This window comes from Heptranchias perlo, chromosome 1, assembly GCF_035084215.1.
Source record: "Heptranchias perlo isolate sHepPer1 chromosome 1, sHepPer1.hap1, whole genome shotgun sequence".
In the NCBI taxonomy this organism is placed as follows: Eukaryota; Metazoa; Chordata; class Chondrichthyes; order Hexanchiformes; family Hexanchidae; genus Heptranchias; species Heptranchias perlo.
The window spans coordinates 195,874,218-195,892,739 of NC_090325.1; the positions used below are offsets into that span (position 1 = coordinate 195,874,218).

An 18,522-nucleotide genomic window follows, 5' to 3' on the forward strand; every position below is an offset into this window, starting at 1 on the left:
GGGCAGATTTTCCAAATGTGCAATCTTGGCGCAATGAATGGAAAATCAAACAGATCACGCTCGCAATTTCCTGATCTGTGCCAATGGATTTGGAAAACCTTGGCCCAATGCTGGAAATCTGAAATAAAAACAGGCCCATCAGCGTGTGAAAGAGTGGCTAATGAACAGGGTGTAATCCTCCAACAGACCGTAGCCCTTTGTAAAATGTCAGTCTATACTGAATCATTACTTAATGTGGCTTTCAAAAGGGAACTGGATATGTACTGGAAAGGAAAAAAATTGCAGGGCTACGGGGATGAGGCTGCGGAGTGGGACTAGCTGGATTGCTCTCGCATAGAGCTGGCACAGACTCGATGGGCCGAATGGCCTCCTTCTGTGCTGTAACCTATGATTCTATGTAGATTTATGATCACTTATGAGGTTGGGGGGAGATATTTTGTGAAAGAAATAGATTTAAGTCACTATCAACGCCAATGTACATATGAACACACGAATTAAGAGCAGGAGTGGGCCATTCAGCCCCTCAAGCCTGCTCTCCCATTTGATAAGATCATGGCTGATCTGATTGTGACCTCAACCCTATTTTCTTGTCTACCTACTATAACCTTTGACTCCCTTGTTAATCAGGAATCTATCTAACTCAGCCGTAAAAATATTCAATGACCCTGCCTCCCCCGCTCTCTGGGGAAGGGAGTTCCACAGGGTCACGACCCTCTGAGGAGAGAAAAAAATTCTCCTCATCTCCATCTTAAATGGGAGACCCCTTATTTTTAAACTGTGGCCCCCAGTTCTAGTCTCTCCCACAAGGGGAAACATCCTCTCAGCATCTACCCCTTCAAGCCCCCTCAGGATCTTATATGTTTCAATAAGATCACCTCTCATTCTTCTAAACTCCAGTGTATACAGGCCCAACTTGTCCAACCTTTACTCATAGGATAACCCCCTCATCCCAGGAATCAGTCGAGTGAACCTTCTCTGAACCGCCTCCAAAGCAATTATGTCCTTTCTTAAATAAGGAGACCAAAACTGCACACAGTATTCTAGATGTGGTCTCACCAATGCCCTGTACAACTGTAGCAAAACATCTCGACTTTTATATTTCATTCCCCTTGCAATAAATGACAACATTCCATTTGCCTTCCTAATCACTTGCTGTACCCGCATACTAACTTTTTGTGATTCATGTACTAGGACACCCAGATCCCTCTGTACCTCAGAGTTCTGCAATCTCTCTCCATTTAAATAATATACTGCTTTTCTATTCCTCCTGCCAAATGTGGTTTATGAAGTGTGTGTATTTTAAAAAAGACATTCAAGTCTGGAAAGCCTTGGATAGTATTGGGGTGCATGGACTCAGGCTGACAGGTCTTGTGACAGTTCAAAGCTTTTGAGTTTTCAGTTACTGACACATTTTATCTGCAACATTGGTTTGAAACCAATTGAGGAGTGACTGGGGAGGAGCTGTCAGGTGCTCCAATTCTCAATTACGTGCAGCAGTGCTGATTCATATTTCTGCTATCTGTAAGTGTGATGTACTGGTGAACTGGATGAAACGACCAGCCCAGTGTGTATTTCGCTCCCGAGTTTGTTCGGACGGAGTAGTCCGCTTGAAATAGCATGACATTTAGGAATCAAGTGACCCAGGGCCGTTTTACTTGTCTAGACGCTCCGATGTTACGTTTAACAATCACGAATCCAATTAACACAAACTGCATCGGGCTGGACCTCTGGCAGTGCACTGGAAGCCTTTGTAGCTTTCCATCGCTCACTTGTCTCTTCCTCTTTGTTTGTCTCTTGGCTTCGATTTTATTTTATCTCATTTGTCTCGGAGACAGAGAAATGTTTCAGCGCCTTACTGAATCTGTGCCTTTTCTGTGCTGCCGTAGAATATACTTAAATGTTGTAATAAAGGAACAATTTTAAATTGAATGCAAATTCATTGTGATTTACTGATCGTGCATTGTCAGCTTATTTGCACAGAGAAGTAGGTCATTGTGTAAATCACTGACGTTTCAACATCAGCACTATATAAATGCAAATACTAAACATTGTATGTACGTCTGAGGTTGTCCAAACTGTGCCCAAGGGCCAGTTACAGGCACCGAGCCAAGGGACCTGGTCAGCAAAGCCCAGGCAACTCAGTCCGATTTGTGCTTCTATTTCTGGTCAACAACTTGCATTTATATAGCACCTTTAACATAGTAAAACGTTCACAGGAGCGATTATCGAACAAAATTTGACACCGAGCCACATAAGGAGATATTAGGTCAGGTGACCAAAAGCTTGGCCAAAGAGGTAGGTTTTAAGGAGCGTCTTAAAGGAGGAGAGAGAGACGGAGAGGTTTAGGGAGGGAATTCCAGAGCTTAGGGACTAGGCAGCTGAAGGCACGGCCGCCAATGATGGAGCCATGAAAATCGGGGATGGACAAGAGGCCAGAATTAGAGCACAGAGATCTGGGAGGGTTGGAGGAGGTTAGAGATTGTTTCAATTTTGTGCCCTGGAGTTTTGCCTCATCGGTGGATGAATCCTAAATCAGAACAGCAAGAGCTTTTAGTGTCGGCTTTTTGAAATACGCAAATTACCGAGAACATGGATTAAAACTGTACAAGGCTCCGTGGTACAAATCAAAGCCCCACCGTTTAGTTTGAAGTTTTAATTCCAAACAGTTTAATGTGCATTGTAATGTGTAGTTGTCCTTGGAAAGCAAATACTTTTAGCATTTACCAGTCGAACTCTTGTGGCACTGCACACGGAGTCAAAGACCAAACAGAGAGTTTTGATACCTGAAGATGATTAAATAGTGGCACTGTCAGCTACACACTCCCGTCTCTACTCCCCCATCACACACTGACTCACTGGATCACCATCATGAACCACCCTGCGAGACTTATATTCTTGGTTGCCATAGTGATTCCGACAGCAGTCTTGGTTGTCATCACTCACGACAGCCAACGGAGCTATTGTCACCGTGACAACCAGGGATATCTCAATCATCTTCCACAATTTAAAAATTGTTCATGAACCTGGCACAAAAGCATTTACAAATAAAATAATAACCATAACAATTCAGCAATATGTACCTTAAAAATGTCAATATTTTTATATATCACACAGTATCATAATACTGATGTGGAGATGCCGGTGATGGACTGGGGTTAACAATTGTAAACAATTTTACAACACCAAGTTATAGTCCAACGATTTTATTTTTAATCCCACAAGCTTTCGGGGGCTTTCCCCTTCCTCAGGCGGTGTGGAAATGACAATTTCGAATCCTTCGCATTTTAAGATCACATAACAAAGCCTGGTGATTTCTGCCCGTTGCCAAGGCAATCACAGTGAGCAGACAGAAAGGTGTCATCTAAAAGGCCACTGAATATACAACCCCCCAAAAAAAAAGGAAGAAAAAAAAGAAACAAAAAAGGAAAAAAAAGAAAAAGAAAAAAAAAGACAGAACGAAGACAGTCAATGACCCGTTATATTAAAAACAGATAACATTTGTTCGCTGGTGGGGTTACGTGTAGTGTGACAAACACGGGACGCAACCAACAGAGTACCCTTCGTCGTCCAGTACTTCCCTGGAGCGGAGAAACTACGCCATGTTCTCCGCAGCCTTCAACATGTCATCGATGACGACGAACACCTCGCTAAGGCCATCCCCACGCCTCCACTGCTCGCCTTTAAACAGCCACCCAACCTCAAACAGACCATCGTTCGCAGCAAATTACCCAGCCTTCAGGAGAACAGCGTCCACACCACACAACCCTGCCACGGTAACCTCTGCAAGACATGTCAGATCATCGACACAGATACCACCATCACACGAGAGGACACCACCCACCAGGTGCACGGTTCATACTCCTGTGACTCGGCCAACGTTGTCTACCTCATACGTTGCAGGAAAGGATGCCCCAGAGCATGGTACATTGGCGAGACCATGCAGACGCTGCGACAACGGATGAACGGACACCGCGCAACAATCGCCAAACAGGAGGGTTCTCTCCCAGTCGGGGAACACTTCAGCAGTCATGGACATTCAGCCACCGACCTTCGGGTAAACATACTCCAAGGCGGCCTTCGAGACACACGACAACGCAAAATCGTCGAGCAGAAATTAATAGCCAAGTTCCGCACCCATGAGGACGGCCTCAACCGGGATCTTGGGTTCATGTCACACTACACGTAACCTTTTTTTTTGGAGGGTTGTATATTCAGTGGCCTTTTAGATGACACCTTTCTGTCTGCTCACTGTGATTGCCTTGGCAACGGGCAGAAATCACCAGGCTTTGTTATGTGATCTTAAAATGCGAAGGATTCAAAATTGTCACTTCCACACCGCCTGAGGAAGGGGAAAGCCCCCGAAAGCTTGTGGGATTAAAAATAAAATCGTTGGACTATAACTTGGTGTTGTAAAATTGTTTACAAATATCATAATACTGCACAGGAGGCCATTTGGCCCATCATGCCTGTGCTGGCTCTTTGAAAGAGCTATCCAATTAGTCCTATTCCCGTGCTCTTTCCCCATAGCCCTGTAAATTCTTCTCCTTCAAGTGTTTATCCAATTCCCTTTTGAAAGTTATTATTGAATCTGCTTCCACCGCCCTCTCAGGCAGCGCATTCCAGATCATAACAACTCACTGCGTAAAAAAAATTTTCCTCATCTCCCCTCTGGTTCTTTTACCAATTACCTTAAATCTGTGTCCTTTGGTTACTGACCCGTTTGCCACTGGAAACGGTTTCTCCTTATTTACTATCAAAACCCTTCATGATTTTGAGCACCTCTATCAAATCTCCTCTTAACCTTCTCTGTTCTAAGAAGAACAATCCCAGCTTCTCCAGACTCTCCACGTAACCGAAGTTCCTCATCCCTGGCACCATTCTAGTAAATCCCCTCTGCACCCTCTCCAAGGCCTTGACATCCTTTCCAAAGTGTGGGTTAAGTTAATAAAAAAAATGGATTGAGAATCGTTGATTCTCACCATTTTCTCAGCTCTTTGCCCTCCTTATGTGTCCCGTTAATGATTTGAGACTGAAGTCAGGCATGTGATTTCGGAACAAGATCCTGTTGAAGGTATAATTTTCAACAAAAATCTATAGGGACAGAATTGTCAGCGTCAGGAATTTTCCAAGAAGTTTTCCTTTTTTTTAAAAAAGAAACGATTCTGCAATTGAGGTAAATAGTTACACGTCCACACATATATTATGTGGCAGGGAGTCTCAATCAACATTCAGACAGAGCTTTAAAAGGCTAACAATTGAAGTGTTTCCAGTAGTTCCTTTACCGTTGCAATGGTTTTTCAATGTTGTATAAGGGGACGGTAGTGTAGTGCTTATGTCACTGGACTAGTAATCCAGAGAATGAGAGTTTAAATCCCACCGTGGTAATTTGTACTTTGAAAATCTGTGCATTGCCCCTCTGTGATGCTTCACCACTTTAAGAGAGAAGTGCTGTTACAAGTCAACATTGTAAAATGAAGCAAAGTACGAGCACACTTACCATCTCAACCTTTGAGACCAAGACATTTCTTCCTCAGCTACTCCTAGCATCTGGTGAGACAGCATTCACTCGCTCTGCTAACTCCGTCCAGCCTTCTCTCTCACGCCGCTCGAGAGGGAGATGCCCCTTCACCCCAGCACCTCATGAACTTGCAAGGTTACCATTCACGATCCGAGCCTGCTGCAGTCATGCCGACCGTTCAGTAGCAGTAAAGCTTTAATCCCTGTGAGAGCTGCTGATGCCAAATAACGTACCCTTTTTGTTTCAAGCACTGGGAGCGTCGCAATATTATGCAACGGTCGCCTCATAAAAAGTGTCAGCCTTGGCTCAGTGGGCAGCACTCTCGTCTCTGAGTCAGAAGGTCGTGGGTTCAAGTCCCACTCCAGAGACTTGAGTATAAAATCCAGGCTGACGCTCCCAGTGCCAGTACTGAGGGAGTGCTGCACTGTCGGATGAGGTGTTAAACCAAGGCCGTCTCAGGTGGAAGTAAAAGATCCCACGGCCACTATTCGACGAGCAGGGGAGCTCTCCCTGGTGTCCTGGGGCCGATGTTTATTCCTTAACCAACATCACTAAACAGATTATCTGGTCATTATCACATTGCTGTTTATGGGAGCTTGCTGTGCGCAAATTGGCTGCCACCTTGGGACATCCCGAGGTTGTGAAAGGCGCTGTATAAATGCAAGTTATTTTTTTCTGTTTATAATGCAACAGGTGCCTCCAGCTTCCAAAGAACAGTCTCTCCACCATCACAGCAGTAGGATCACATTATCTGCACCACCTGGACTGAAATCTTATCAAATCCAAAAGCCCCCACCTCCAGGATTTTTTCCAATAAAGGCTTACTTCTCCTTTACAACACTATATATTTATCATTCTGATGACAAGCTGGATATCATAGAATCTTACAGCACAGAAGGCGGCCATTCGGCCCATCGTGCCTGTGCCGGCTCTTTGAAAGAGCTATCCAATTAGTCCCATTCCCCTGCTCTTTCCCCCATAGCCCTGCACAATTTCCTTTTCAAGTATTTATCCAATTCCCTTTTGAAAGTTATTAGTGAATCTGCTTCCTCTGCCCTTTCAGGCAACGCATTCCAGATCATAACTCACTGCGTAAAAAAATCTCATCACCTTCCCTCTGGTTCTTTTGCCAATCACCTTAAATCTGTCCCCTCTGGTTACCGACCCTCCTGCCAGTGGAAACAGTTTCTCCTGATTCACTATCAAAACCCTTCATAATTTTGAACACCTCTATTAAACCTCCCCTTAACCGTCTCTGCTCTAAGAATGTGCATGTCAAGTTGACTGCATTAGTCTGTAGTCAGGTCAACTTTGTTGGACTTGGATTGTGACTTTTAAAAAAAAAATCAATGGTTCAGTAACAGCAAAACCACTAAAGGAACACACACACACCAGTAAGTTCATGCATGTTTTATTGAAATAGTAATATAAAATACTTCCTCATTGTTACAAGTGCATGCTTAAACTGCTGACATTTTAGAGGTCAAATTACAAAGGCAAGGCATTCAAGGTTGTAGTGAATTACTTGGGCACATTTACAGTCGTTAAAAAAAGATCAATGGATTACCCATCATGGACCAGTTTTTAACCATAATATCAAACCCGTAACTGATAAACAGCAAAAGGTGAAAATACACTAAATGTTTTTGTGGCACAAACAAAAGAAAAGGACTCCACCATTGTGACTAACACAGTATCATGCATCTAGCGTTTTACATGTACCCACACATCGATTTTTAATTGCCACAATGTTTGCTAAACATGCTAATTCTTCTACATGTGCACTTATATGTACTGAAAAATTTTCAAAGGTTCCACTCCCTCTCTGAATAATTTCAAGATTTTTTTTAATTACAAAAATTCAAAAGGCATTAAGCAATTTCATACAGTGAATATAAAGTATGCAAGTATACATTACATTTCCAGTATATGTCAGATCACTAAGCGCATTAGTCCCATATAGGACAGTACAGCCAGAAATTGGAAAAAAAAACATGCATAGGACAGTTTTACAGACTACAGATGCTATTCACTGCATTTTATATGGTATGTCTTGTTCTTCATATAGTTAAAATAAAATTTAAAAAATAAATGCGTCACTCATTAATATACAATTCCAGCAAGCCACAACCAACTCAATGCAAATGAAATATAATAGCAAAATGAATGATAAAGGTTATAAATAAATTTCCAGTTTTTTTTTGGAAAAGGCTATCCACTACCAAGTGAGTAAGCTTAAGTAAATACATAACTGGTAGCCAAGCACACTAAATAAACCTGAGGTAAGCAGAATTTGTACAAAACCAAATTAGATTTTTGGCATTTTAATGATTTTTGCAACTTTACATTTTTTTTTAAGACTGCCTAATTTATTTGAAACTCTCATACAAGAGTAGCAAAAATGTTAATAAATAGTCCACATCTCAAATCAGCTATTTAGTTTGTACAACCTCATATTTTCAATTTTGTTTTTTTTTAATGTCAAACTTTTAGTTCTTCAATCGTAAACGGATACTAGAAGATTATAGAGCTACTAGACAGAGATCCCATATCCAGTATAGTAAAGGCCTTTTCAAAACAGATCTGCCAGTCTTCCTCGATGCAAAAAAGGAAAACATTTTGATTCATCTAATGTGTAATATTTAAACCAGCATTTAACTTTTTGCTTGTCTAGAAGCATCAAAGGCATATCCCATCTGAGGTAACTTAACTTGTCAACAATCACAATACAATTTCTATCACTCTGTTACTGTAATCGGTCATCCAACACCTGGCTCCCAGAGCATGCAGCAGTAATCAGAGGCAAGAATGTCAAACCGCTTATGTGGTAACAACACAATCATGCCTTGGAACTGGAAACTGCGAAACGATCACTGAATATTACTGCTTTCAGTGCCGTTGGTCTCAGAGGAGACCGCCTTGTTGATGGAGTTAAGGCTGCCGTCGGTCGGCATACCGTCTCTGCGTGGGGGCATCCTCTCATTGATACGATCCAGACCTTTAGCTTCTGCAAAGCTGCTGATCTTATGCTGCGGAGAGAAACCTCGGATAGCTGATCGGGAGAGGTTTCAGAGACGATGAACCGTGGCGGGGGTGGAGAAGGAGGAGCGGGGAGAGGGAAGTGGGTAAGGTGATGGGATTGGGGGGGGGGGGCGGAGGGAAGGGGGGGGGGGGAAAGAAGAGGAAAAAAAAGGTGAAACAATAATTTTTGCCCCCCACTAAAATACAACTTCAGTACAGTAATTTGGTTAGCACATTGTGGCGTATGTATCCAAGATTTAAGAAACTATGATCAACTTATTCGTATTAAACCACACTGAACTGAACCTAGGGAGCTCACAGGCAGTGATGGGTTTAATATTTCACCCTTCTGTGAAGTTAATAAAATTGATACAACTGTTGGTATCAGAACTCTGAGAAACCAATATCACGTATATAATATTGTCCACCTAGCTCCACTTCAAACCAGTTTTAGTTCAGTTCTGTTGCACTTGGACATGCATTGGAGTTAATTAATTAGAGAGAAGCCAGCTTCACAGTGAAATGATCAAAATTACTTTGAGCTGAAACTCATGAAGCTTAGATAGAGCATGTTTTAGAAGAACCAAAAATTTAAAACTCAGTACAAATAAAATGAAGATATGCTCCACAGCACTGAGCTTATTTATGAACAGAAATTGCTGTACAAATATAATTTGTACTGTATTGTGCATTTGTGACAGGGTACAGTGTTCCTATTTTTAACAGAGGTCTTAAAAATGGTCCAAATGGGTCCCATGTCTGTGCTATAATCACTTTTACCCATGCAAGTGGTAGATTAAACATTTTCTTGAATTGCAACAAAAAAAAAAGTTCACCCCCATTTGTGCCTGGGCGCAGCTGTCAGGGTCAGTAGTGAGTGAACCCCAGGGGAATTTTAAAAACTTCAATTCCAGTATTTTTACAGCGGACAATAATGCACAATACTCCTTAGTAGCAGAGGAATAGATTAAAGAGAAATACAACCAACCACCCTCAGTTACAGCAGTTCTAAATGATTCAAAAATGAATCCATTTGTGGTACTGCAAATAGTGGCTCTGAAAATAGCAGGAATGGTCTGTTATTCTGGGGAGGGGAATGGCACAATAAGAGATTGGCAACAGTGAAAAGGGTTCGATAAATTGAACCCATCATTGCAAACAAACAAACCGAGAGACTGGAGAAGCTGGGATTGTTCTCCTTAGGGCAGGGAAGGTTAAGGGGAGATTTAATAGAGGTGTTCAAAATCATGAAGGGTTTTAATAGAGTAAATAAGGTAAATAAACTATTTCCACTGGCAGGAGGGTCGGTAACCAGAGGACACAGATTTAAGGTAGTTGGCAAAAGAACCAGAGGAGATGAGGAGAATTTTTTTTACGCAGCGAGTTGTAATAATCTGGAATGCGCTGCCTGAAAGGGCGGTGGAAGCAGATTCAATAATAACTTTCAAAAGGGAATTGGATAAATACTTGAAAAGGAAAAATTTGCAGGGCTCTGGGGAAAGAGCAGAGGGGAGTGGGACTAATTGGTTAGCTCTTTCAAAGAGTCAGCACAGGTATGATGGGCCGAATGGCCTCCTTCTGTGCTGTATGATTCTATGAAATGGATTAGAACACAAACCTCCAACATCATTTTAAGTGACTAGGAAGGGATCAGGAAAGGCATTTTATACCATATGGAATATAATGGAGCACTCAGACTGGTCTTTAATGCTGGTTTATTATTGAATAGCTTTTCATTCAGTTTTAAGAGCTAGTGTACCACATTGTAGCATTACGATGCACTTGGCTGGATTTACAACGTGCTGTTCCATGGAGTGCTAAGATGTGGGTCCATGCCTGCAATTCCACATGCTAAACGCTTCCAATTACGCCTGGATTGGGGCTCAGCTCCTCTTCCATTGGGAGGAAGCAAAAATTGGATGGTCAGCCCTTAAGTGTGTCGTAGTGACTGGTTACAAATACAGCATCGACAGAGGCCTAGATCAATTTGCTGGTCTGTGCTCTTGGCTAACCAATAATTTATAGGATGGAGACAGGAAAGGGAGTGGGGCGGGGGGCGGGAGACAGGATTTAAAAATTTGGAGGACAATAAAATAGAAAAATAATTGTGTTTTACTAGGTCACAAAAAATAAACATCGAGGTTAAAGAAGCCGGAAAAAAACCCACTTGAGCTTTGCAATGAGAAGAATGTTACTGGTGAGAACTGAAGAAACACTTTGGGCCCAAAACTGGTTGAAATGTACAGGTGTTTAATAATATACAAATCAAGTGACATGTTTAACCCTTTGAGAACTAGGACAATAGCTTTGCATCAGCGCACGCACACACGCACACACACACACACACACACTTTGCTCTTCAATCATGTTCCACAAAGCAGCATTTCTGATTTGTACACTTTCCTCGAGTCCTTTGGGTCAGTTCGGTTCAATGAAGGATTACTGATTTACATCCAGATCACTCAAGTAAAGGGGGAGAGAAGTCAATTTAAGAGTGGGAGAAGAGAAGCTGATTCATGGCGAGTTATTATTTGTCTCCTCCTCTGCTTTCTCTCTCCTCAGAAGCCCAGGGTGGAGCCTGTAATCCTTTTCTTTAACAAAAACCTTGGTCTGTGATAAGCATAACCCCATAAGCTGAGATGGGCATGAGAGCTGCTCAGGGACCTCTGTCACTCTGCAACCAGCTATGAGGAGGGATATGTGATCCCCAGATTGACCAACGTCCCCCATTAAGGAAGTGTCTGTTTGGCATAATGGTTTAATGGAATCCTCCCAGGGCATTTTAATTGGCTGCATGTTACTATGTAGAAATGCACACCTTTTTGCAGTTGCTATACATTCGAAACCATGGACTTATAGTGAGCAAAGGGAAATCAGTACTCAAAAGGTTAGAGGAAATGTCACTCCATCTTATATCAACGTATCAGTAAAGGAACATTTCATGCAGGCCATTACCTGCAGCTTGTTAGGAATGTTCAATACGGCCACAATGAATGTTAACCATTCCATCTGTCAACTCCAGAAGACATGCAGCAAACAAGCGGTTAATGTGGTTTCGATTATTACAGTGGGACCCATTTAACAATAAAATGGTGTTTGCTACAACAGCAGCCCCCTGTGTTAAGAGCCAGTTAAAGACTCGGGGCAGTTTGACAAAATAACATTTTCAAGTTCAGTTGAAGTCAAGATATTCCATATTCCGATCCTGCGGCTGAACTGAAATGAATGCTTTTCAATAATTATAACACAAAGATGAAACACTTCATAGCCGGAAGCATTTTATCTTCAATTCATGTTTGGACACAGTCCACTAGTTATATTAACTTTCTTTTAAAAAAAGGGGAGATTAATATTTATATTTTCAGATTAGAATTGAATAATGGTTTAATTGCATTGTTAATTAACCATGAACATTGGAAGTTTACTATAATTAAAGTATAAGCAGGTCCCAATGCACATCACTTAAAGGTTAGTCATTTTTTTTAAATAGACCTCCCAATGAAAAAGCTGGTGATTCAGGTTTCATTCACCGTAATCCAACTTGTTGCTGTGGCTGCTGGTCAGACAGTTGGATAACACTGTAGTTTACACAGATACTAATAAACACAACACATAGCAAAGCCACAGAGTCACAGAAAAAAAAAGCAAAAATGAATTTCCACCACTGATGCGGACTGCGGATCAGAGTTTGTTAAGAAGAAGGTTTTTAAAATTGAGCGTAAATAGTAGTTAAGTGACCACTATTTAATCGGCAGTCGGTGTTTTTTGCTCTTGCTTAAGCATCCCAGCCAATTTTGAAGCATCAAAAGTCGTTAATGGTTCTTCTGGAGAAAGTGCAGCTCTACTCTGAGTGATATTACGGTGCAGTTCAGCCAGAAGACACAGGTGGGTTTTTTGCAAGAACAAAGGGCACAACTGCATAAAAGGATAAATCTATTTAAAGCAAGCACACACGGTTAATATGACACAGTGTTAAGGAGTGTTAGACAATTGCTGGTTAGCTCAACACCTGCACATCATATACAAGCTACGGAAATATATATAATATATATATATATATATATATGTATAAACCCAGCACAGCCCCTATCAGTTGTATAACAGAAAGAGGACTGTCCAAAATATTACCTTCATCAGCCTCAATAGCCTCAACAGTCGCTGAAGAGAAGAAAAGGGTTGCAAAATGGATGAGAAAGTTGAGCTGAGAATTTATACTCTTTTAACAATCAATGAGTAGCAAAAAATAGCAACTGCAGCAAGTCTAATACAAGCTTTAGTACTCTTATGTGGAGATGAGAAACTAGAACAACACGTTCACAAAGGACAACACACAGTCAGTTTATATGGAAGGAGGAAAAAGAAAATTGATTGTGATCATTGAGCAGAAAAATCAGTGTGTTACTTGTGTCAGGGTGTGTGTGGATTACTGAATCTCAACTTACAGGTTCACAGTATCTGATGGAAAGTAAGTGCAAATTCTCACAAGGTGAAGTGCTCAGGAAGAAAAGGTATAACAGGCCCAAATTATGCGTCAGGAGATAATACCAATGTTCCCTCACTGCGGAGAAAAACGTGCATAGCTCACCAAGTCTGGGGCACTTGTCACGAGTCTTTCACCTTTGTCAAAGAACGGTAATGCACTAGTGAAAATTACCTGCTTGTAACAGCAGTTTTGGAGTGATCAACAAATATAGCACTGAGTTAGTACTAGCTATGTGAACAGCACTGGACCTGTGCCATGATCAAATTGAATGGCAGAACAGGCTGGAGGGGCTGAATGGCCTATTCCTGTTCCTATGTTGTACAGATTGCACAAATAACATGGGTTGTACTGTAACAGTAGTGTTAATTCTCAGCCAAAGGTTCAACCTCTCCGCCATGTCTTACAGTCCTAGAATAATTGGTGCCACAGGGAAACTGTCAATATGTTCAGGGCCCCAGGTTTCACGGGTAGGTGCCTTGCTGTTTTAACTCTTGCCAGTGAGCTTTGGATACGGTCTATCTGGGAAGATATACATGTTGCAGAAGATAATTCTTTTCCTGAAAGTGTGAAAGACTCATTGCTCGAGTGCTTCAGACCCAAGTGAGTTATTGCAAGTGGAAACACACCAATAATCAGTAATATAGTGAGGCTGGTCACAGGTACCACTATTTCTTGCCATTGCACTCTGCCCTTGAGAACCACTTGTGACTGTCATTTGTCATTGAGGTCTTCCTGTACACAGTCCTAACCATCTCAGCTTTGATGTTCCACATGCTCTTTTCCCGGCTGGAACCCATTCCATCAACTTTGAAGAATCCTGATCTTCAGCCTCGTGACATACATGTCTTGTCCATCTGAATCTTCTCACTGCAGTGCACTCCACTCCTCGTCATTCCTTCAGTGTTGGTCATTCTGTTCCTCCAAGCTGATAACCCACATCCTCTGAGCAGAGCATATCCCAAGGATGTCCAGCTTCTGCGTGTGTGCCTCCTTTGGGATCAGTCTTCAACAGTAGGGCTGACTGGAAACTAGCCTCATTTACACTCTTGGAAACATCAGCAAACAACTAGATTAATGGTCACCAGGAAAGTCCAGTTACTTTACTAATTTGGAGGTAGCAATTTTACCATTAAACTTTGGCTAATGCAACCAGTTAAAATAAAATAATTAAAAGGCCTGTAGGTGATATACAAGCTATAGCCATCAGTTTGTAGTCTACAATCTGACCTGTGAACTACTGCTAGCTACAAAACAGCGTGCCAAGACTGATCAGAGGATGCAAGGAATACCCCACGTGGTAGACCTTTTGGGTACACTGGGTCCTGGAGTAGTAACCTCGAGATCGTGAGTTCAAATCTCACCGTGATAAGTTGGCAATTTGTAGACAGTAATAGGAAAAAAAAAATGATTATGAAAGCAGCCAAATTGATGTAAAAACCAACTGGTTGCTTAATGTCCTTCGGTGAAGGGAGCCTGGCACTCCCACCTGGTCCAGCCTACAGGTGATTACAGTTAATCACTATGTGATTGACCTTCAAAGCCCTCTGAAATGGCAAGCCACTCAGTTGTAATGCAATCGACTCTTTGTAAAACTTCGAAAGAGAGCTGGGCCAGAGATCACGTCTCATAAAAAAGGTAGGTGAAATACCAGGTAACACGAGGTCCGTCAACGCGATCTCCCGGACTAGTTCAATCCCCTAAGGGGATCGGAGAGGAGTTTCCAGATTTATTTCCTCCTCTAATGAGCCTTGGGTTTTTAATCTGTTTTGTTTGCCCCTCCCAGGAGATTACAACATGGCTGCTGGTGGGTAGGGGAGTAGGTCTAGTCACAATGTGTGGGGCAGGCTTGATCACCAGGTGGTCTTTTCCTGCCCGTCATTTTGGTATGTTGGTAAGGCAGCAAGTGGGGCACCCCCTCCTCCAGGCAACCAGGGATTTGTGAGACCCTGGATGGAGGAACTAGGGATGAGAGGGAAGCATAGCCCTACCCCAGCTCTCTCTCGCATCCCGAGAACAAGCAGCAAGAATCGGTCAAGAAATGACCGTGACAACCGGGAATGGGTGGAATGTCCTTTTTACCTGCTCTCTGGGCTCCCTGCAGAGGATGGTAACAATGTAAAAGGCACTCAACCATCCTCTTGGGTTTTTGCATCGTAGGAAGCAAAACAACTGTTGGAATCTTCAAGTCTGTTCTGTATGTTTGATATAAAAGCCAGAGCAACATGCAACAGTAATCAGTGTGATTGAAGGGGGTGGTGGGTAAATGATGGGACATTATTGCATGTACCAAATTAAATTGGGAAGCGGCCTTGGGTGAGTAATGAGATCCATTTGGTTAGAATGGCAAACAGAACAAGGCTGATCTATTATGAGAGCCTACCATTCACTAACTCTGCAGTCCGTAACTAATGCTAGCAATAAAACAGTTTTCCATGAAATAAACTTTAAAATTGTTTGTTCACATAGCCTCAAAGAGGGGAAATATTAACTCCTTTTAGCACCAAGTTAAGATTTAAGTTTGGGCCCAGCTAAGGCCTGATGGATACAATTTCCAGAAGGCCTGCGTTAACTGGGATGCCAGTGGGTGACCTCCAGGCCATTGTGAAAAGCCAAATAGAAGTTGGTATGAAGACTGACTTCAAACAAATGTTGGAAAAGCCTTACAACGCGAAAAACATCACACAAAGTGTACGTAATCGCAGAACGCAATACAAAGTCCCGCCATTCTGCATCATGTGCCTCGATGGTGGATATCTTGTGCAAAGTTGGAGGCTCCATGTTAGGAGCCAGTGTGTTTCAATGTCCCGACCGTGAGTTGGTGTGTCTCTGGAATCTGAGGAACTATCTGATCTCTCAACTGAGAGAGACGGCTCCCGCAGTACAGCGGAAGATTATTCTTGGACAGGGGTCAGGATGTGCGTCAGCTTGGCTCAGTTGGAAGACTCAAATCTGAATCAGAAGGCTGTGGCCTCAAGCCCCACTCCATGAGTTGAACACATACTCTCGGCTGCCACAGCAGCACAGTCGAAATGATGTATTGTCAGAGGTACCACCCTTCAGATGGGATGTTAAGCCGAGGCCTTCCTGCCTGTTCCTGTGTTAAAGATCCTAATGGTATTATATGAAGAGCAGCAGGGAGTTCGCCCAGTGTCCTGGCTAATATTCCTCCCTCAATTAAACCATAAACAGATCCACTGGTCATTCAACTATTGCTGTTTGTGAATCTTGCTTTGCATGAATTGCTGCCCAGCTGTTTAAAGTGCCTGTTGATGAATGTACAGTGACCAGCTGATCAACAACTCACCTCTTACCAGCACTTCAAACAAAGAATAGCATATCAGGAGAGAGACACACAGCAGGTCATGACTCCTGAACTTTTCAATTCAATCCACTGCATCCAATTATTACCATTCCCCTGTCCACTGCGATCCCATTGACAAGCGTTAGCGTGAGTTTAAACAATGAAACTGAATGGGGCCGTGAACTGATAACGAAGCACCTGAAGAGGTAGTTAGCCCTGTGGCTAAAACTAAAAACTTTAAAAGACACGACTTGCATTCATTAAACCCTATTCTCACCGAAAGCTACAGTAAATGCGTTGGTGGACAGAGGGCTCCGAAGAGGTTTATCTTAACACGGAGAGGGGGGTCTCCACGATTCTACAGTTTTGAGCTGTTGCCAGTTTCTGGTTTGTTATCCTGAGCATCCAACCTCTGTGCTAACCTTCAATTTGGTTGAGTAATGCGGTTTCCTGATTTTATCAATTGTCTTTTTATCCATCTGCATTCTTGACAGCGGGACATCAGTTGCTGTATTGGTCGATCTCAATTACCGTCTTCTGTCTGACGATCGCTTTCTCCCCATCATTTGGATTCATTCTGGTGTTAAAAGTGCTCATAGGTTCCCCCGTCTCGATCAGGACATTTCTTTCGAACAAGTTGTGGTAACTCATTTGGTTTGTTGATTTCTATCCCTCACTCTGCCAGGCTTTCAATGATTTCCTGTAGTGCTGCAGTATTACAATAGTACAGGAAACCATAAAACGGGAGTGTGCATATTACGCACACACGTGTGTGTATAATATTTTATATTCCATCAAATACCGCAGATACTCAAGTGACCCCGCTTGTAATGTGGTTTATCTCACCAATTAACTAACACAAGCCTTGATCCTTTATGTAAAATATTAAGATTTGATACCTTAAAACCACAGGCATTTCCAGGATGATGCTGAATATCACTTACTTTTTTTTTGCTGTTAGGATCTGCTTTTCTGCTTTAATGTTTTCTTTTTTAAAAAAAAAAGTAAGAAGAAATGAAGTAATTGAATAATAAAAGAAACAAAAAACGGAGGTAGTGACAATCTAGGATACTGCAACTACACAGCGTGTGGCTGTGAGCTGCCAGGAAACCAATCTATCCTCAGCAGAGGGAACTGTTTTCCTACGCACTTGTAATGTTTGGTTCCACACAGAAAATGTTTTTTTGTGATCCGTCGTGTCAGTTTGCACAGGTGAATGTTATTAGCATGTGTAAGTTAGCACTAACACACAAAACACCGACACACAAAAGGTACATGAGTGAATGAAGCGAGTACCTGATTCGTCTGGACAGAAGGGAGAGAGAAAGAGTATATCAGAAAGCAAATAGAATATTGGAAAGAGTGAAGCAGGGAGGAAGTTCACGAGGGCATTGAACAGGCAGGCCCATTCCACACACAATACCCAGTTCACATATATATATGTTAGGAGACAATTTACTTCAGTTAACTAAATGTGACAATACAAGTCAACAATTCAGGAAAAAGCTGAGTTACTGAGCAAGTTCAATACGTAGTTGGGTGATGGTCAGTCTTATTAGTGTCCCAGGCTTGCCCAACGTAGTTCATTTATCAAATGTGAAATTTATACATTCAATTATGTACATCATATGGTGAAGGGGGAGAAAAAGACTAGATTTTGAGATATAATTAACAATTTCTCTGATTCATTATACTACAGGGACATTCCACTTACACTTGATATGTAGGAGTAGTCACCAAAACTCATGTGTAGGGGCACTAAACATTTTAAAAACAGTTAAGCAAAAGGATAATTAATCAATAGAAAGACATTAAGGGGTTAATCTATCTGCAGAGCCAAGGACTAACATTATCTTTCATTGAACTACATTAACATATTAAACTCTGGGCTCTCTTCAGTTAGAGTGACAGATGTTCATTCCAAATGTACAAGTGTAAGTGAGCAGTGACATCAAAACCACTGCAGTCAAAAGCCCCGGACACATTAACAGAACAAAACAGATTCATTTAAAGCTAGGTTTCCAAAGAACTGCAACTCTTGACTTTCCTTCTTTAACCCTTCTGGAAAAAAGATTTTACAAATTCTTTAAAATAAAGATGTACGTTAGACCTCCACCCAAGAATTATTGGAATTCACATAATTAAGCGTCTTGTCCAATTTTTAAAAAAAAGATCAAATTTAACGAAAGAAAAATTCTG

General features: G+C 41.9%; 1 protein-coding gene across 4 annotated transcripts in view; it reads right to left on the reverse strand.

Moving 5' to 3' along the window:
* Window positions 1-6,913: 6,913 nt before the first annotated feature.
* The window catches only part of LOC137331097 (protein phosphatase 3 catalytic subunit alpha), a 331,953-nt gene continuing 320,344 nt past the window's right edge, over window positions 6,914-18,522 (reverse strand). For 2 of the 4 annotated variants that reach the window (XM_067994710.1, XM_067994702.1), the window contains 2 exons: window positions 12,668-12,697; window positions 6,914-8,570 (listed from right to left, as the gene is read on the reverse strand). In XM_067994710.1, the coding sequence (XP_067850811.1) occupies window positions 8,389-8,570; window positions 12,668-12,697 (212 nt within the window). In that variant the 3' untranslated portion in view covers window positions 6,914-8,388. The remainder of the gene's footprint in view (window positions 8,571-12,667; window positions 12,698-18,522) is intronic. The other 2 variants (XM_067994725.1, XM_067994717.1) reach the window with 1 other exon arrangement.